Raw genomic sequence first — 14,066 nt, 5'->3', positions numbered from 1 at the left:
AGCTCCCAAGAAGCACAAAAGTAATTCATTATTCTAAAAATAAATAACCAGTTGCCACTGAGTAGATTCTGACTCCTGGAGACCCCGTGTGTCAGAACAGAACTGTGCTTCATAGGGTTTTCAATGGTCGATTTTTCTAAAGCAGATTGCTGGGCCTTTCTTTTGAGGTGTCTCTGAGTGGACTCTAAGCTCCAACCTTTCAGTTAGCAGCCAAGCACATTAATCGTCTGCATTACTCAGGGACTCATTCATTCTAAACCCAAAAAACGCATTAAAAAAAAAAATTCATTCTAAGGGACTACAAATCCCCTTCAAACCTGAGCAACCTGCCTCTCTGAAAACCCATAGCTCTCTCAGGATCTTTGCAGTCTTCCTGTAACTGGACTTCACTTCCTGTCTCTGTTCCAGAGGATTGGATCAAGTCACCCAGCACTTGGTTGGGATCCAGTCTTCCCTTAATGGAATTCCTGAAAGGGATTTATTAATAACACATTCCATTCATTTTGGCCAACCTGTCATTACAGGCACCTGCCTTGTGAAATAGTTATGGAAACTAAGAGAAAGCGAACACTAATTTGAAAAGGGTGTTAAACACGTTTTTATAGCTTAGAAGCAAACCAATAAAGATAATCTGGCTTGAAGCTGCACAGAATGTTTAACTCCTTCCTGGGTTTTGGCAAGCATGAGGCTGAAGAATTGGATTTCAGAGCAGAAGATGATATTCCATTCCACGAGGGGTGTTACCACTTTGAGACAAGGGCCTAACTGAAGAATAGTAAAGAGAACTCTGTAAAGCCCCAGATATGATTACTTTTGTTCTCAACCTGAACTTCATCACAAGGTAATCTTGGGAGGTGTATTTAATTTCTAAGAACGTGTCACTTGTGTGAGAGCAGTCACACCGTACATATCAGCCCTGCCACACTGGTAAGGGAACAGGATGGCTAGAGTGTCTGCCTCCCAAGGACTGTAAAATTCCTTTATGCAAACTTATGAATGACAAAAGGTAACAGGCATTGAAGAAGACCAACGGAAAGAAAAATAAGTCAGAGTTAACATTCAAGGCAACCCCTAACCATTCTGTAAAAAAAGGATAAGGCACATCCATGGCCTGGGCGGTCTACTGGTGTGCCCACATCTGGGCTAAGCACTTAACCAATTTCCTTGTAAACCCTGCTGGTGACTTATCTTGGCCTGAGATCCTGTAGCCTTGATTTCAAGTCCCATCTTGTCCACCACTATGACCTTGGGCATGTCCCTGAGCCTCACGTCACAGTTTTCCACTGGTAAAGTAGGCATACTCCCCTTCCCCCCGAATCAACCCTATGAGCCAAGTGGACCAAAGAACTGCTTTAGGTTTGGTCAACTGTACTCGGAAACTGTTCAGATCTCTTTGAGGAGGGGACAGTATACAGAATACCCCCACGTGCTCCATTTATTAATTGAGACTCATCACCCCCTAGTAAACGAGATTCCTGGGTGAATGGGAGCTGAAAGCCAGATTGCACTATTTAAACATAACGTCTTCTCCTCATCACCATCATCTTCACCTAAGAAGTATTTCATTATGTGGATTCTCTTTTTAAGAAGAAGTTTTCAGAGTCACCAACCCAATATCTACCTTACAGGAAGCGAAAGCTGCTTTCAAAAGAAAGTTACACGGAGGGGGTGAGGGAGAACAGCTAAAGCATATTTTTCTAGTACGTCCCCTGACATAAGAGTTTGTTTTGGGGCAGCACTGAAGCCACTACTGTTCCAAGTCCTTCGTCCCACCAAACTTATGCTACAAGAGGGAATTCCTTGAGGGAAAGTAATTACTGTATCAGAAGCATGTGAAATTATCCTTGGGGTATACTTCTCTCCCCTGAGAATAGCTCCTTTCAGAATTATGTTCTCTACTAGGAATCTATTACATGATCTAGTTTCTCCTCCAAAGACATCATTAATCATATGGTGAAAATGTGACTACAATTGAAAACACAAGATGTTTTGTGAAACACCATATTCAGTGCTTGGCAATCATCAAGCTCAAAGACTGATTTAGAGAATCTGTCTTTGGCATCTTTTGCTCAGAAATACTGTTTATTCACTCGTCACCTTTTTTCTAAGGATTGTGAAGTCCTCTTCATCTTGTCTTCCTTTTTTAAAATAATTACGTAGGAGTTTATAATGCTATTCTAGTCACAATGCCGAACTTTGCTAGAATATTCTGTGTTGAGTTTGTGTCCTAGCACCATGTTCTGAGTAAAAGAGTGTGGGAAAGGGCTTTCCTGGAATTTATGGTGAGTGGTCCAACATCTTTATAATGGAAAGAAATCTAGACTGTAACTCAGAACAGCTGGGTGCCAGCATTGGCTTTCACCTTGAGTAAATCACTTCTGCTTGCAGGCTCCTGTTTCCTTAGCTATTCAATGACGGGGTTGGACCAGGAGCTTGAAAAACTCCTTCAGCTATTTTACTTGGAGATGCTCTGCCCCTAAGCGATGCCACGGTGCCCAATTCCAGCATGATCATCATAATTATCTCAACACATAAAGCTGAATTAAAAAAATTAAGAACAATCAGCTTTCCGTAGATAGTAAAACTACTAGGATGAAAGAAGCAAGAAGAGAAGCCACCTCCGTCTCAAAGGCTGTACTTGGAGTCACACAGAGATGATGCCAACTATAAAATCGCCACAGTAAGAAAAGGAAAATGCAGACAGTGACGGGGATTCAACCGCTCAGCTTGACCTAATCATCCGTGAGGACTGAGACACTCACCAACTATCAGAGGGACAAAAACGGGAAAGGGAAGAACCCATGTTGGACCAAAGGAGACTTCCAGAATCAGCCAGAACAGAAGCAGACAAAGAGACCAGTCAACTGTGGAAAGGCATAAATGGAATTTGCATGTTGGACCAGGGCCATGGAGGAACTCCAAGTGAGCAGCCCTGCTGTGGGGCCCATACCTAATACATGCTTTATTCTTCAGCCTAGGGGTGGCTATTAGTTGGGAAGATGCATTATTCAAGTTCAGAGTCAACTGGAGGTAGCACCCAAGAACATGGTGGTCATGAGAGAGTGGTGAGCTCTGAGAGGAGCTTCTGCAGCTAACTCCCTCAGCAGGGATAATTCTAGATTTTCCTGGCTGCAGCCTCCAACCCGATGTGGCCACAACAGCAGGACAGGGCATTATGGGCAACCAAGCCTCCAGGAAGAGCCCTGCTTCCCCAGTGGCCACGTGGACTCAGGGACACTGGGACCCTTGAAGGCCCTGCTCGAGGCAAGGCAGGGTCACTCTGTTGGGCTACAAAGAGGTAGAGACCTCCGCTCTAGTCTCAGGCTTGCCTCTCACCAGATCCGGAGCATGGACAAGCCCCTAAACCACTCAGTCTCAGTTTCCTTTCTATCCCACAAGGAGGTGGGCAAGTATTTTCCACCCTAAGTTCACACTGGAGTGAGAAATCACCTAAGTTCTCAATTTCAGGAACAGGGAAACAAAGGGGATGGGATGTAAAGAGGAGGTGGCAAAAGGTGAGAACTCAGACACAGCTGCTGTTGCTGCTGAGAATGAGAGCTGGGCAGGAAGCCGGCCACAGATTGAGAAACCAGCAGCTGTGACACACCAGACCGATCATGTCTGTAATCCCCTCTGGCTGTAACCATCTCTGACTCATGGGCAGGTCCCTCATGCCCATTTCCTACTCCTCCCCCTCCTGAGCCCACACAGGGTTACTGCAGGGCAAGTGTTTATCTGGTGGCCACCTGGGCTGAGCTTCCTAGAGAGTCACCTAGAACAAACTGGTTATGGCCCCTCCCGTGCTGATAAGAGACCATCACCCATTCGTTAACTTTTTGACTACTACCCTGACAGATTTTAACTCTTAGAGAATATATGGTTTGCCAACCACATGCATGGCTGAGAATGAGTTTTTTCCCTTTGCAAACATTGACTGAGCACCTGTTTTATGCCACAGCTTAAGTGTTGGATTTCAAACCAAGATTCTGCTACAGTTTTCAAGTGTTTGTGTTTCTGCATTGCAAACCACCTTCCACTTACAGGATACCTGTGCAGGCATTTTCAACCACCAGGACAATGTTTTCCAGGTCACACCTGACAGATAGACAGAAATCACTCCATGTCATTCACAGGTTTGCCACAGTGCATAGATTTATAAACACACATGGAGCCAAAAAAAAAAATTGTCCTCCTGACTTATCAGTGCATTTTTCTATAAAATCTTTCTTAAGTTGAGAAGGAAAAGGCTGTCCCTCTATAAACACATGGACCCAGCCCTAAGCCAGCCACAGAATTTCTTTCTTCACAAAACAGCCTGGCATTCTCTAAAAATGTATCAGATAACAATACTGTACAATTGACCGTTGAGAAGGTATGGGAGCTGTTCCTAATCCTTACATAGACATAAAATCATCCACAACCAACCCGGGCTGGCAGATCCCAGAGACAAGTCCATCTAGTTTCTAAATTACCTCCAGTGCCTGCATCTGTGGTCTTAGAGGTTTAGGTGTCAAGAGAGTAGGCAAACAAAATGAAGGTAACAGAAAAAAAAAGAAAAATTAAAAATAAACAAAGCAAGTCTTGGTTGATCATTCTTCTTCAAAAAGAAAGTAGGATTGAATCTAGATTTAAGTTGAGAGTCTTAAAAAATTAACAATTTTCCAGTGGTACCGGAGTCACTTTCATTGTTCAGAATTCCTCATATATGTTCAAGTTGTTTTAATTGATTCATTAGAAACTAGGGACCCTCATATCTTGGTGATGGCCAACAAGTTGTCTTCCCATCAGCTCTCCCTCCCACCTGAAAGACAGAGCACTCCTGGACAGATTATGGTCACACAGACCAGAGGGAGATGAGGAATATATCCCATAGGAAGAGCTAGGTCTGGCTGGAAGAAGAAGTGTCAACCTAAGGAGAGATTAACTCTAGACGTTGTGAAAATATACAGCTGGGAAAGGAAGCAACCAAGTTGCTGAGAAAACTCAAAATACAAGCCAGTTGTCAATTCCCTATAACGTGCAACATGCCTATGGCAAATTCCTGTACTGTGTGTTTTTTCAGAGACCTCCTAAATTCCAGCCCTCTCTGTTTCTTCCATTTGTGTCTATATGACTCCTTTTAATACAGTTTATTTATATTTAGTGCATACCAACACCAACCACTAAAAAGTCCTTACAAGATCCTTAACACAAATAATTGGTTTCCAGGGATGCCACTCTAGGTCACAGGCTACTTTTGAACACTTCGAACTCAGGAGGTAGTGCCATTTTCCATTTGATCTGAAGTGTTAAAGAATAGTTCCATCTTGAAAGACTAACATAAACAGCATTCACAGAAGTTGACCCTTGGAGCACAAACGGAAACAAGCACACATTGACTATGGTCAACCTTGGTGCTGTTCTTTTTTTTTTTTTTTCCAACTACAGGTCATTTGTAACAACATCACAGAATTTTAGCATCACCGTGAACTTTGAGGTCACCTAATCCAACTTCTTCATTTTATAGCTGAGAAAAATAGGGCCTGAAGAATTAAATAAGTTGCCTTAGCAGTAACAAACTTGGGAAAAGACTCTTGGCCTCTCAGCTTCCAGACCCAAGATTTTCCTCAAACAACCTGTTGTTTCCTTCACAGGACCCTCCCATCTCTTAATGAACAAAGTGGCCTCCCTCCCTACCTTTCTTCCTCCACCAGGGACCTTCAGGAACGGAGTAGGAGAGGTCCTTGAATTCAATGTTCACAGCTGCCCTCCGAGGCAAGGAGGAGAGGCGCTGGGCCTCAGTGAGGTTGTTGTCCACTTTTTTCAGGTGCCCATTCAGCAGCTCTGTCTCACTAGCATCCATGCTGCTGGAGACCACCTCGTCCACTGAGACGCACACCGACTTTGGCTCCATCATTGCTGCAGAGTAACTGCTGGCGTTCTAAAAACAGGGAGGGAGCAACACGATATGTTATCAGCTACATCAAGAGATCCACCATCAGGCCCAAGGTCACTGATTATTAATTACGACACTTCCGCAACTACGAGAGTGCCTTTGGCACAAGAACAAAGGTGCTTACTTAAAGGAATCTGTCATCTCTGTCTGACATTTTATCTTCTATTCAAAAAATGCTGAAGATAAAATGTTAAGCTGATCTACCAGTCTTACACGGGAATCATAAAATCTAATCACAAAACTGTAATAAAGTAATTATTTGCTTTTTTGCCTCAAAGAAAATAACAAGGGCCACCATCAAAAATGATTATTTGCAGTCCCTGGGCAGTTCAAATGGTTAAGCACTCGGCTCTTTTTTTTTTCTTTAATTGTACTTTAGATGAAGGTTTACAGAACAAACTAGTTTCTCATGAAACAGTATACACATTGTTGTATGACACTGGTTAACAACACCATGAGATGTCAACACTCTCCCTTCTCAACCCTGGCTTCCCCATTACCAGCTTTCCTGTTATCTCCTGCCTTCCAGTCCCTGCCCCAGGGTTGGTGTGCCCCTTTAGTCCTGTTTTGGTCCGTGGGTCTGTTTAATCTTTGGCTGAAGGGTAAACCTTGGGAGCGACCTCATTACTGAGCTGAAAGGGTGGCCGGGGGCCATACTCTCAGGGTTTCTCAAGCCTCTGTCAGGCCAGCAAGTCTGCTCTTTCTTTTTGAGTTAGAATTTAGTTCTACATTTTTCTCCAGCTTGTCTGGGACCCTCTATCGTGATCCCTGACAGGGCAGTCAGTGGTGGTAGTCAGGCACCATCTAGTTGTACTGGACTCAGTCTCGTGGAGGCCGTGGTAGATGCGGTCCTTTAGTCCTTTGGACTAATCTTTCCCTTGTAAGCACTCAGCTCTTGAAGCAGCCTCCTAGTTGGAGGTATGAACCCACCCAGAGGCACCTCAGGAGAAAGGCCTGGTGTTCTACTTCCAAAAAATAAGCCACTGGAAACCAACCCTTTGGAGCACAGCTCTATTCTGACACAACGTCTCCATGAGTCAGAGTCGACTTGAAGGCAACTAGTGGTGGTAGTGGATTTGCAGTCCACTTATAAAATACTCAGTATGGAGGCATGAGACTAGCTCCTGAGAAATGTATAACTGAAAAAGTCTTCCTTAAAATGAGCTATTTTAATGCTTTCCTCCATGATCTCATAAAAATTCTCAAGAGAAATAACACCACTGAGCTCCCGGGTTTTGTGGGGGTTGGTTTTTGCATTTTACTTTTAAATTTTCCAAATCACTTACAACTCTACTCTTTCATTGTATCTTCACAATAGCACTGAAAAGTCAGAAATGTTGGTATTTTTTTCTCCATTATATGGACAAGGGAACTGGGGCACAGACAATTTAAGGAACCCACCCCATGCCCTACAAACAAGTAAGGGTTGTTCCAAGAGTTTGAGTCATCAGAAAATAGGTGTTCTTTCTACTGCATCGTAAGAGTGCCTAATATTTTGTAGCTAGCATTGGCTTTTAACGATTCCATTGGGAGTCAAATGAACTGTAACAGATGTGCCAAGAACCGAAAGTATTTATGCAAAGAAAGGAATATCCTCTTCTAATGGCTTGGCACTCCGAACCAATCAATATGCCCAGGTATCTCCTAAACACAGAAGAACCCTGGGGTAGACAAATATTATGTTGTACTTTTTCTAGCTGCCTCCACAGGTCCACGGTTCTAAAAGCATGGGCCTTCTGCATCAGTCCACCATACTGTTGAAGGCCTCAACAGAAAAAAAAAAAAAAAATTTTTTTTTTTCCCCCAACAGAAGAGCCCATCAAAAGCCATCTTGGATAAATCAAGCTATTCTGACTGCCCTGGGGACTGAAGAGACACCACCAGGTCGCTGTTTGTCCTGAAGAGGAGCCACAATGCACTGGGTTTTTCCATAGCTTTGGTAACTATTTCTTTTAGAGTTGCTAGCTTTGGTCACTAGTGTATCTAATCAAAAAGCCAAAACCAAAACAAAGAATGAATCACCCAAGAAAAAACAAACAAACAAAGAGAGCCCACAAACCCCAGCAACTCAAGGGATCAAAAACAACTTCCCTATTAGAATGCCTTCTTTAGGGCAGACAACTGTATCACTGAAGAGCTGGCATGATTTCCCTTATGGTGTTTAAGGACTCAAAAATCCATGTCTAAGCTTGAAGGTTTCAAATGCGGGGCTGAGGAGAAGTGGGCACAGATTCTTTTGATAGTTGAAAATGTAGTTTTGCCATTTTAAGAAAAAGACATGCAAACACACACGTACACAATGCACAAATACATGGACACACACAAATGCATGCATGCGCACACACACAGGCACACACGCACATGCACTCCTCACGGGCGTTGCCTGCTTCTGAAAACCTGAACCAAATAAAAAACTAGCTCATGGACTGTAACATTCTGTGGATAAAAATAAAGGTGCAGAATACAACGCTGACAAAATGAGGCTCAGCTGCCTGCCGGCACAGAGGATATGAAACGCTTCAGACACAAAAGTAAGTAGGCTCATCAATTCCTGAAACGAAGTTAGTGAAGATTTGTCTTTGTTTGTCAACAGGACTCCCCATAGCCTTGGGGTGACCGTGTGGCTAAAGGATCCTGGACAGAGGGTTACGGTGCAGCCTCTGCCTTCTGTGTTGGGCAACTTGGAGGATTAATAGACAATCCCACTCCTGCTCAGGTATACCCTTGGCTCTGGCAACAGAGCAGGGCACCGAATGCCACCCCTTTGCCCATTCACCCTGCTCTCTGGAGACCACATGCTGCTATCACAGGCTTATAACCCACTTTGACTTCAAAGGAGCCCTGGGAACTCCAAATCCTGGCTTTGGGGAGTGGGGGAGGGAGCAGTGGGACAAGACAATTAGCTCTTGGCCACAGAAATGGAAAGGCAAAAAGGGCTGGTTCCAAACCCATATTCTGCCATAGGCTTGGGGCTCTAACTCTGGAGATCCCCAATGGCTGTGCGCTCAGTTGTGGAGGCAGGGGGTGGAGATGATCCAGCAAGCTCCTCTCCAGTCGTAGGACCCCCTCAAGCTCTACACTCAGCGTTCCAGGTGCCATGGACATCCATACCCTCCCCCCAGGAACCCACCTCAGGCATCTGTCGGGTCATTTCTTTCCTCATTGAAGAAACCCAAAATAATGTGTAGGGATGACAGCATTACTCCATTGATCTACTGACTGGCAGATATACCAGTCTGACCTATATTCTGATGAGGGTCTGACTTCCCCCACTGGCCAACCGTGTTAAGGATTTTGGACTTCATCTGGTGGTCTCCAAGCAGCCAGGACTGGGTCTAATGCCAGGGAGTAAGAGAACCAGATTTGCAGCTGTGAATGGTGGCTCCTGCAGTGCCGTGGAGAGGGAGTGGTGGGGGACAGACAGGTGGCTGCTGCTTTGGCAGAGGGGCAATGGTGGCTGTCGAGACGGAGACAAGTGGGCAGGTCAGTAGGACAAAGTTAGGTGACTAAACTGATTCAGGAGTGAGAGAGAGAGAAGCCATAGAGTCAAGCACTTACTATTTGAAATATTAAATAATAACACCTCATGTATCCTAGATAAATGATTATAAACAACAGCTACTACTGATTCAGCAATTACAATGTACCCATTGAAAACTCCATAGTGTATAAACCATACCTCTAATTCTCTCCCCAACTCTAGAAGGTGGGTATTACCATCTCCATTTCCGAGAAGGACTCAAAGGAATGGAGAGACTGCTGGACTGGCATAAGATCCCCCAGTTGGTGAGTAGCCAGGCATCCTGGCTCCCTGGGGTCCAGCTCCAGTGGGGCTTCCAACTCTATATCCCCTCCTTCCACCTGACCTCCCTAACAACAGAAGCCTTCTCAGCTCCTGTCCAATGGTCTGAACATTGCTGAGCTTTCTATAGGCAAGTTGTAGGTGACCCTGGGTCAGCCCTTTACAGGATGACCATTATAGGGAAAGCCACAACACACTTAGGAAATCATCCGTCCCCACCTCCAAAGAAACCAACCCCAAGCTATGCACATAGGTTCCTGCCTTTCCTGCCTTTCCACCTAGGTGCCAGAGAGCCTTGCTCAATTAATAAAATCAGAAAAATCGGTATGATGTGGGGCAGGGGCCCGTCACTCTGAAATGGACTCGTTCTCTGGAAGAACACCCTCAGACGAGAGCTGCCAGCAATGCAGGTTGCAGCTAGCTTTTGCTTTGCCTCCTGAGCTCATTAAAAAGAAAACAAGTACCACTTCCCTTCTCATTTATTTCCTTTCATTGCTCTGTTTCCCTGTCGTCTATGACCTTCCCCCTCCACACACACTTTGTGCTGCATAATACATTGCAAATAATAGTAGGTTCATTCATGGAGGTTGAATGCAGAGACCCTGTTTGGAGCTTTCCTGGCTGCTGGTCATGAGAATATTTTCGTGGGCATGAAGCAGAGTGACCCAGAATTTCTGTTTCAATGCTGGACATATAGAGAGGGATCTCTCAGGATCAGTTAGCCACCCCCAGGCCATTTGGAGACTAAAAAAAAAAGTTGCCATCAAGTAGATTCTGACTCATAGCGGCCCTGTAGGACAGAGTAGAACTGCCCTGTAGGGTTTCCAAGGAGCACCTGGTGAGTTTGAACTGCTGACCTCTTGGTCAGCAGCCGTAGCTCTTAACCACTACGCCACCAGGGTTTCCATTTGGACACTAGTTTGCTCTGTTGAGTCCAGGAAGCAGAGTTAGAGACAGAAACTCTTTCCTTAGCATCATGGGGAAAAGAGGCAAAAGGAAGACAAACAAGTGGGCACTGGGGGCTCGGCATGTCTACTTCATCACTGCCAGCTTTGGTGTCCACTTAGACAGTGGGCTTTGCTATTTGATGGGCAGATCCCTCCCTGGCATTCCGCAGCACTGGGTCCATAGTGTCTGACCAAGTATCTTCCATGTGACTGCCCATGGGAAAATCACCAAAATATCGCCCCTTTAACTAAGCGACAAGGGCAGATTCCACTTGGGTTGCCACTCAGAACACCAATCTCACCATCAACAAGAGTGCTCTTCAAGCAGCCCTAAATCCCACCATCCCACTGGGAAACCTGTGCCCACCCTTCTAGGCCCCCAGCTCGGGGATTCCAGCACCTCTTCTAGATGCTTCTCTCATTCTCCAGAACGCCTTCTCCAGACACACACTTCCTGGGGCCACTACACAGCTGGACCTGAAGGAGGAAGGGTGTGGAAGGTGAAAACACCAAGCTCAAGATCCTGAGTATCTTTCAAGGGCTCTTTGTTTATAATTTGGGTAAAATATTTTTTGATAAACAAAGTACAAGGTTTTCAGGAAGGGGAATGACTTTCAAACAAAAGATTGTTCTCTGAAATGAAAAGAATGAGCCCAGCCCTAAACTGTCTACAAGCAAGGACAAAACACTTGAGTTCCAGGGCTGTAGCAAAACCCAACATTACTTGACCTACAAGAACGATCTACATCTGAAAATATTTGGATTCATTCGTTTTTTTTTTTCTTTTCCATGTGTACAAGCCTCCTTTGCCTCCCTAAAAGGATTTCAGTGGCCATTCAGCAACGAAAAGATCTGAAATTTTCCTTACGTAAAACGAGCATCAATGATCTCCTTAATCTTCCATTCTCCACATCATTTAGGATTTCCAAATAAACCAGTGTAAAAGGAAGACTTCCAAGGAAATGTTACCCAAACATCCAACCAGATAAAAGCAAATAATCTGAGGAGACTGGCTTCTAAGTTTTTCATTGTCTCTTAAGTAACAAAGACAGAGTACTCCCAGAGATGGGGGCTGGCCGGCGAGTTCCCTCTGCCCCTGGGCTTCCCCTCCTCTGCCAACGGACTTAAGGGTTCTGGCGGCCGCATTCTATCAGTTTACACAAAATCATTACATAATGAGCTGGCGAGGCTCGGTATGTTCTACACTAACCTGTTTGGAATCCTAGGATGCAGTTGTCAGAACAGAGCATGCGCAGAAACCCGGCTACAGTGTGTTTTTTTTTTTTTTTTCCTTGAGCATAAGGCAAGAGGTAACTGTCGGTCAAACCCTGCTGAGCCCAGCTGACTTCAAATAGCATCCTGCTAAAAATGAAATAAAGGGGGAGGGGGGCGGAGACGATGAAAACCCAGTGCGTGCTGTGCACTGTGGGCGCACAGCCTAAGGGAAGTAACTAGCAGGATAGTAAATACAAAAAGAAAGATGGATGGATGGATAGTGCGATACCAACAGAAATACCGAATACTTTCTATGGGTACTTAAAAAAAAAAGTTGCCATGGAGTTATTCCTACTCATAGCGACCCTGCAGGGCAGAGAAGAACTGCCCCAGGGTTTCCAAATTATAATCTTTATGGAAATCTTTCTCCCTCGGAGCGGAGCGGCTGGTGAGTTCGAACCGCCGACCTCTCGGTTAGCAACTGAGGGCTTTAACCACTGCGCCACCAGGGCTCCTGCGGGTACTTCAGACAACCTAAAATCTAGTCCGTAACTAACTAACGGCAACGTTAATGTGCTAACCATGGAAATGAAAGGCCCCAGGCGGGGTGGGGTGGGTGCGGGGTTGACAGTAAAGCAAGCATGATTAGTTTTGTTTTTGTTTCTCCAATATGAGTTTATGGAGATGTTACAAACGCGCAAGAGGCGTCTCTTACCTTTCGCTTGGAAAAGCGCTTGCTTTCATTGTGTCTAGCCACAAACCACTCCGGAGCTAGCACCCTCAGAAGAAGTGAGGTGTGCGCCTCTCTTTACACCCCATCTCTCTCCAGGGTGCAGAAAGGGGGCCAGCAGGCATCCACCTCGCCCCATGTCTGCCTCCCTGGGAACTCCGCCGCCCTGTCCCCCATTAGGTCTGGCAAAAGCTGTCTGTTCCCCTGCCCCCCACCAGAGCGCAGGGGGAGCGCAGGCTCCAGCTCTCAGGGAGCAGCTCCCTCTTTTTGTTCCCTTGATCGGCGCTCCGGAGGTGGCACAAGGAGTCTCTGCTCCCCGCGCCCTGGCCGAGCCAGCCGGCAGAGGGATCGGACCTCCCTTCCCTCCGGCGCAGGCTGCGGCCACTCCCAGCGCGCTCAGGGCACCCCAGGCTGCAAGCCCCTCTTCTGCACGCGGACAAGGTCAAGGCCATCAGTCCACTCGCGGGGCTGTCCGGCTGCCTCCCGCCCCTCCTGTCCCCGGTCGGCCCAGGAACATCCTGAGATGCCAGGTGGCCAGGGAAAACGCTATAGAAGCCGGGCGGGGCGCCTAGGTCACCGCCGGAGGACGCGCTCCCGGGAGCCGCAGAGCGAGTGCGGAGCGGGTTTACGGCGAGGGTCTTTGTAGGTTTCTTGCTCTCCTGGACAAGAAAGCCAAGCTCGCGGGCGAAGGATCCGCGCACTCACCATGGCGGTGCCGACCGAGAAAGCGGCCATCAGACAGGCCATGCCCCGGGGGCGGCGGCGGCGGCAGGGATGGAGCTGCGGGCGCCGGGGAAGAAACGGCGGGCACGGGCGGCGGGGACGAGGCTGCGCTCGGCCTGGCTCAGCTGCGGCGCCCGCACCGCTGGGGCTCCAGCTCGGGCTCGGGCTCGGGCTCGGGCTCCGGCTCCGCCCCACGCCCGCGATTGGCCGGCGCCCAGGGGGTGGGGCCGCGGGCAGGTGCGCGTGCTCTTGTTGTGCTCCTGCGGGGAGACCAGGGGCTCGGCCGCCTCTAGCTGCGGTTTTCCGGAAAGCCATTGCCCCTACAGTTCAGAAAACCGCGGGGGCTGGCCAGAGCGCCTCGGACGAGACCGCAGGGCGTCTGGACAGACACGCAGTTCCCAGGACTCAGGACCACCGCCTCCAAGTCCGGAGGGTTGTGTAGATGGAGCCAGAGGGGCGTCCTGGTGGGAAGCGGGGAGGGGCAGGGCTTTCTTTTTTCTTTTCTTTTTTAGTTCCTGGGCACCTCTCTGCCATGTAGCAGCTTGAGGCCTTACTGCTGCTAGGACTAAAGACGAGGGGAAAAACAAAAACAAAAAAACGTTGCTCTCTAGCCAATTCTGACTCATAGCGACCCTATAAGACAGAGTGAAACTGCCCCATAGGTTTTCCAAGAAGCGGCTGGTGGATTCGAACTGCTGATCTTTTGGTTAGCAG

General features: G+C 47.0%; 1 protein-coding gene across 1 annotated transcript in view; it reads right to left on the bottom strand.

The window, feature by feature from the left end:
- Positions 1 to 13,511, bottom strand: part of ABCG1 (ATP binding cassette subfamily G member 1) — a 94,561-nt gene extending 81,050 nt beyond the window's left edge. Inside the window, exons 1-2 of the mRNA XM_049874929.1 lie at positions 13,335 to 13,511; positions 5,677 to 5,920 (exon numbers count right to left, since the gene is read on the bottom strand). Coding sequence (XP_049730886.1) covers positions 5,677 to 5,920; positions 13,335 to 13,376 — 286 coding nt within the window. The 5' untranslated portion in view covers positions 13,377 to 13,511. The remainder of the gene's footprint in view (positions 1 to 5,676; positions 5,921 to 13,334) is intronic.
- Positions 13,512 to 14,066: the final 555 nt, after the last annotated feature.

Source organism: Elephas maximus, chromosome 2 (assembly GCF_024166365.1).
Source record: "Elephas maximus indicus isolate mEleMax1 chromosome 2, mEleMax1 primary haplotype, whole genome shotgun sequence".
Taxonomy (NCBI): Eukaryota; Metazoa; Chordata; class Mammalia; order Proboscidea; family Elephantidae; genus Elephas; species Elephas maximus.
Note: the sequence above shows the minus strand (reverse complement) of the source record. Positions and strands in the feature narration are given on the sequence as shown.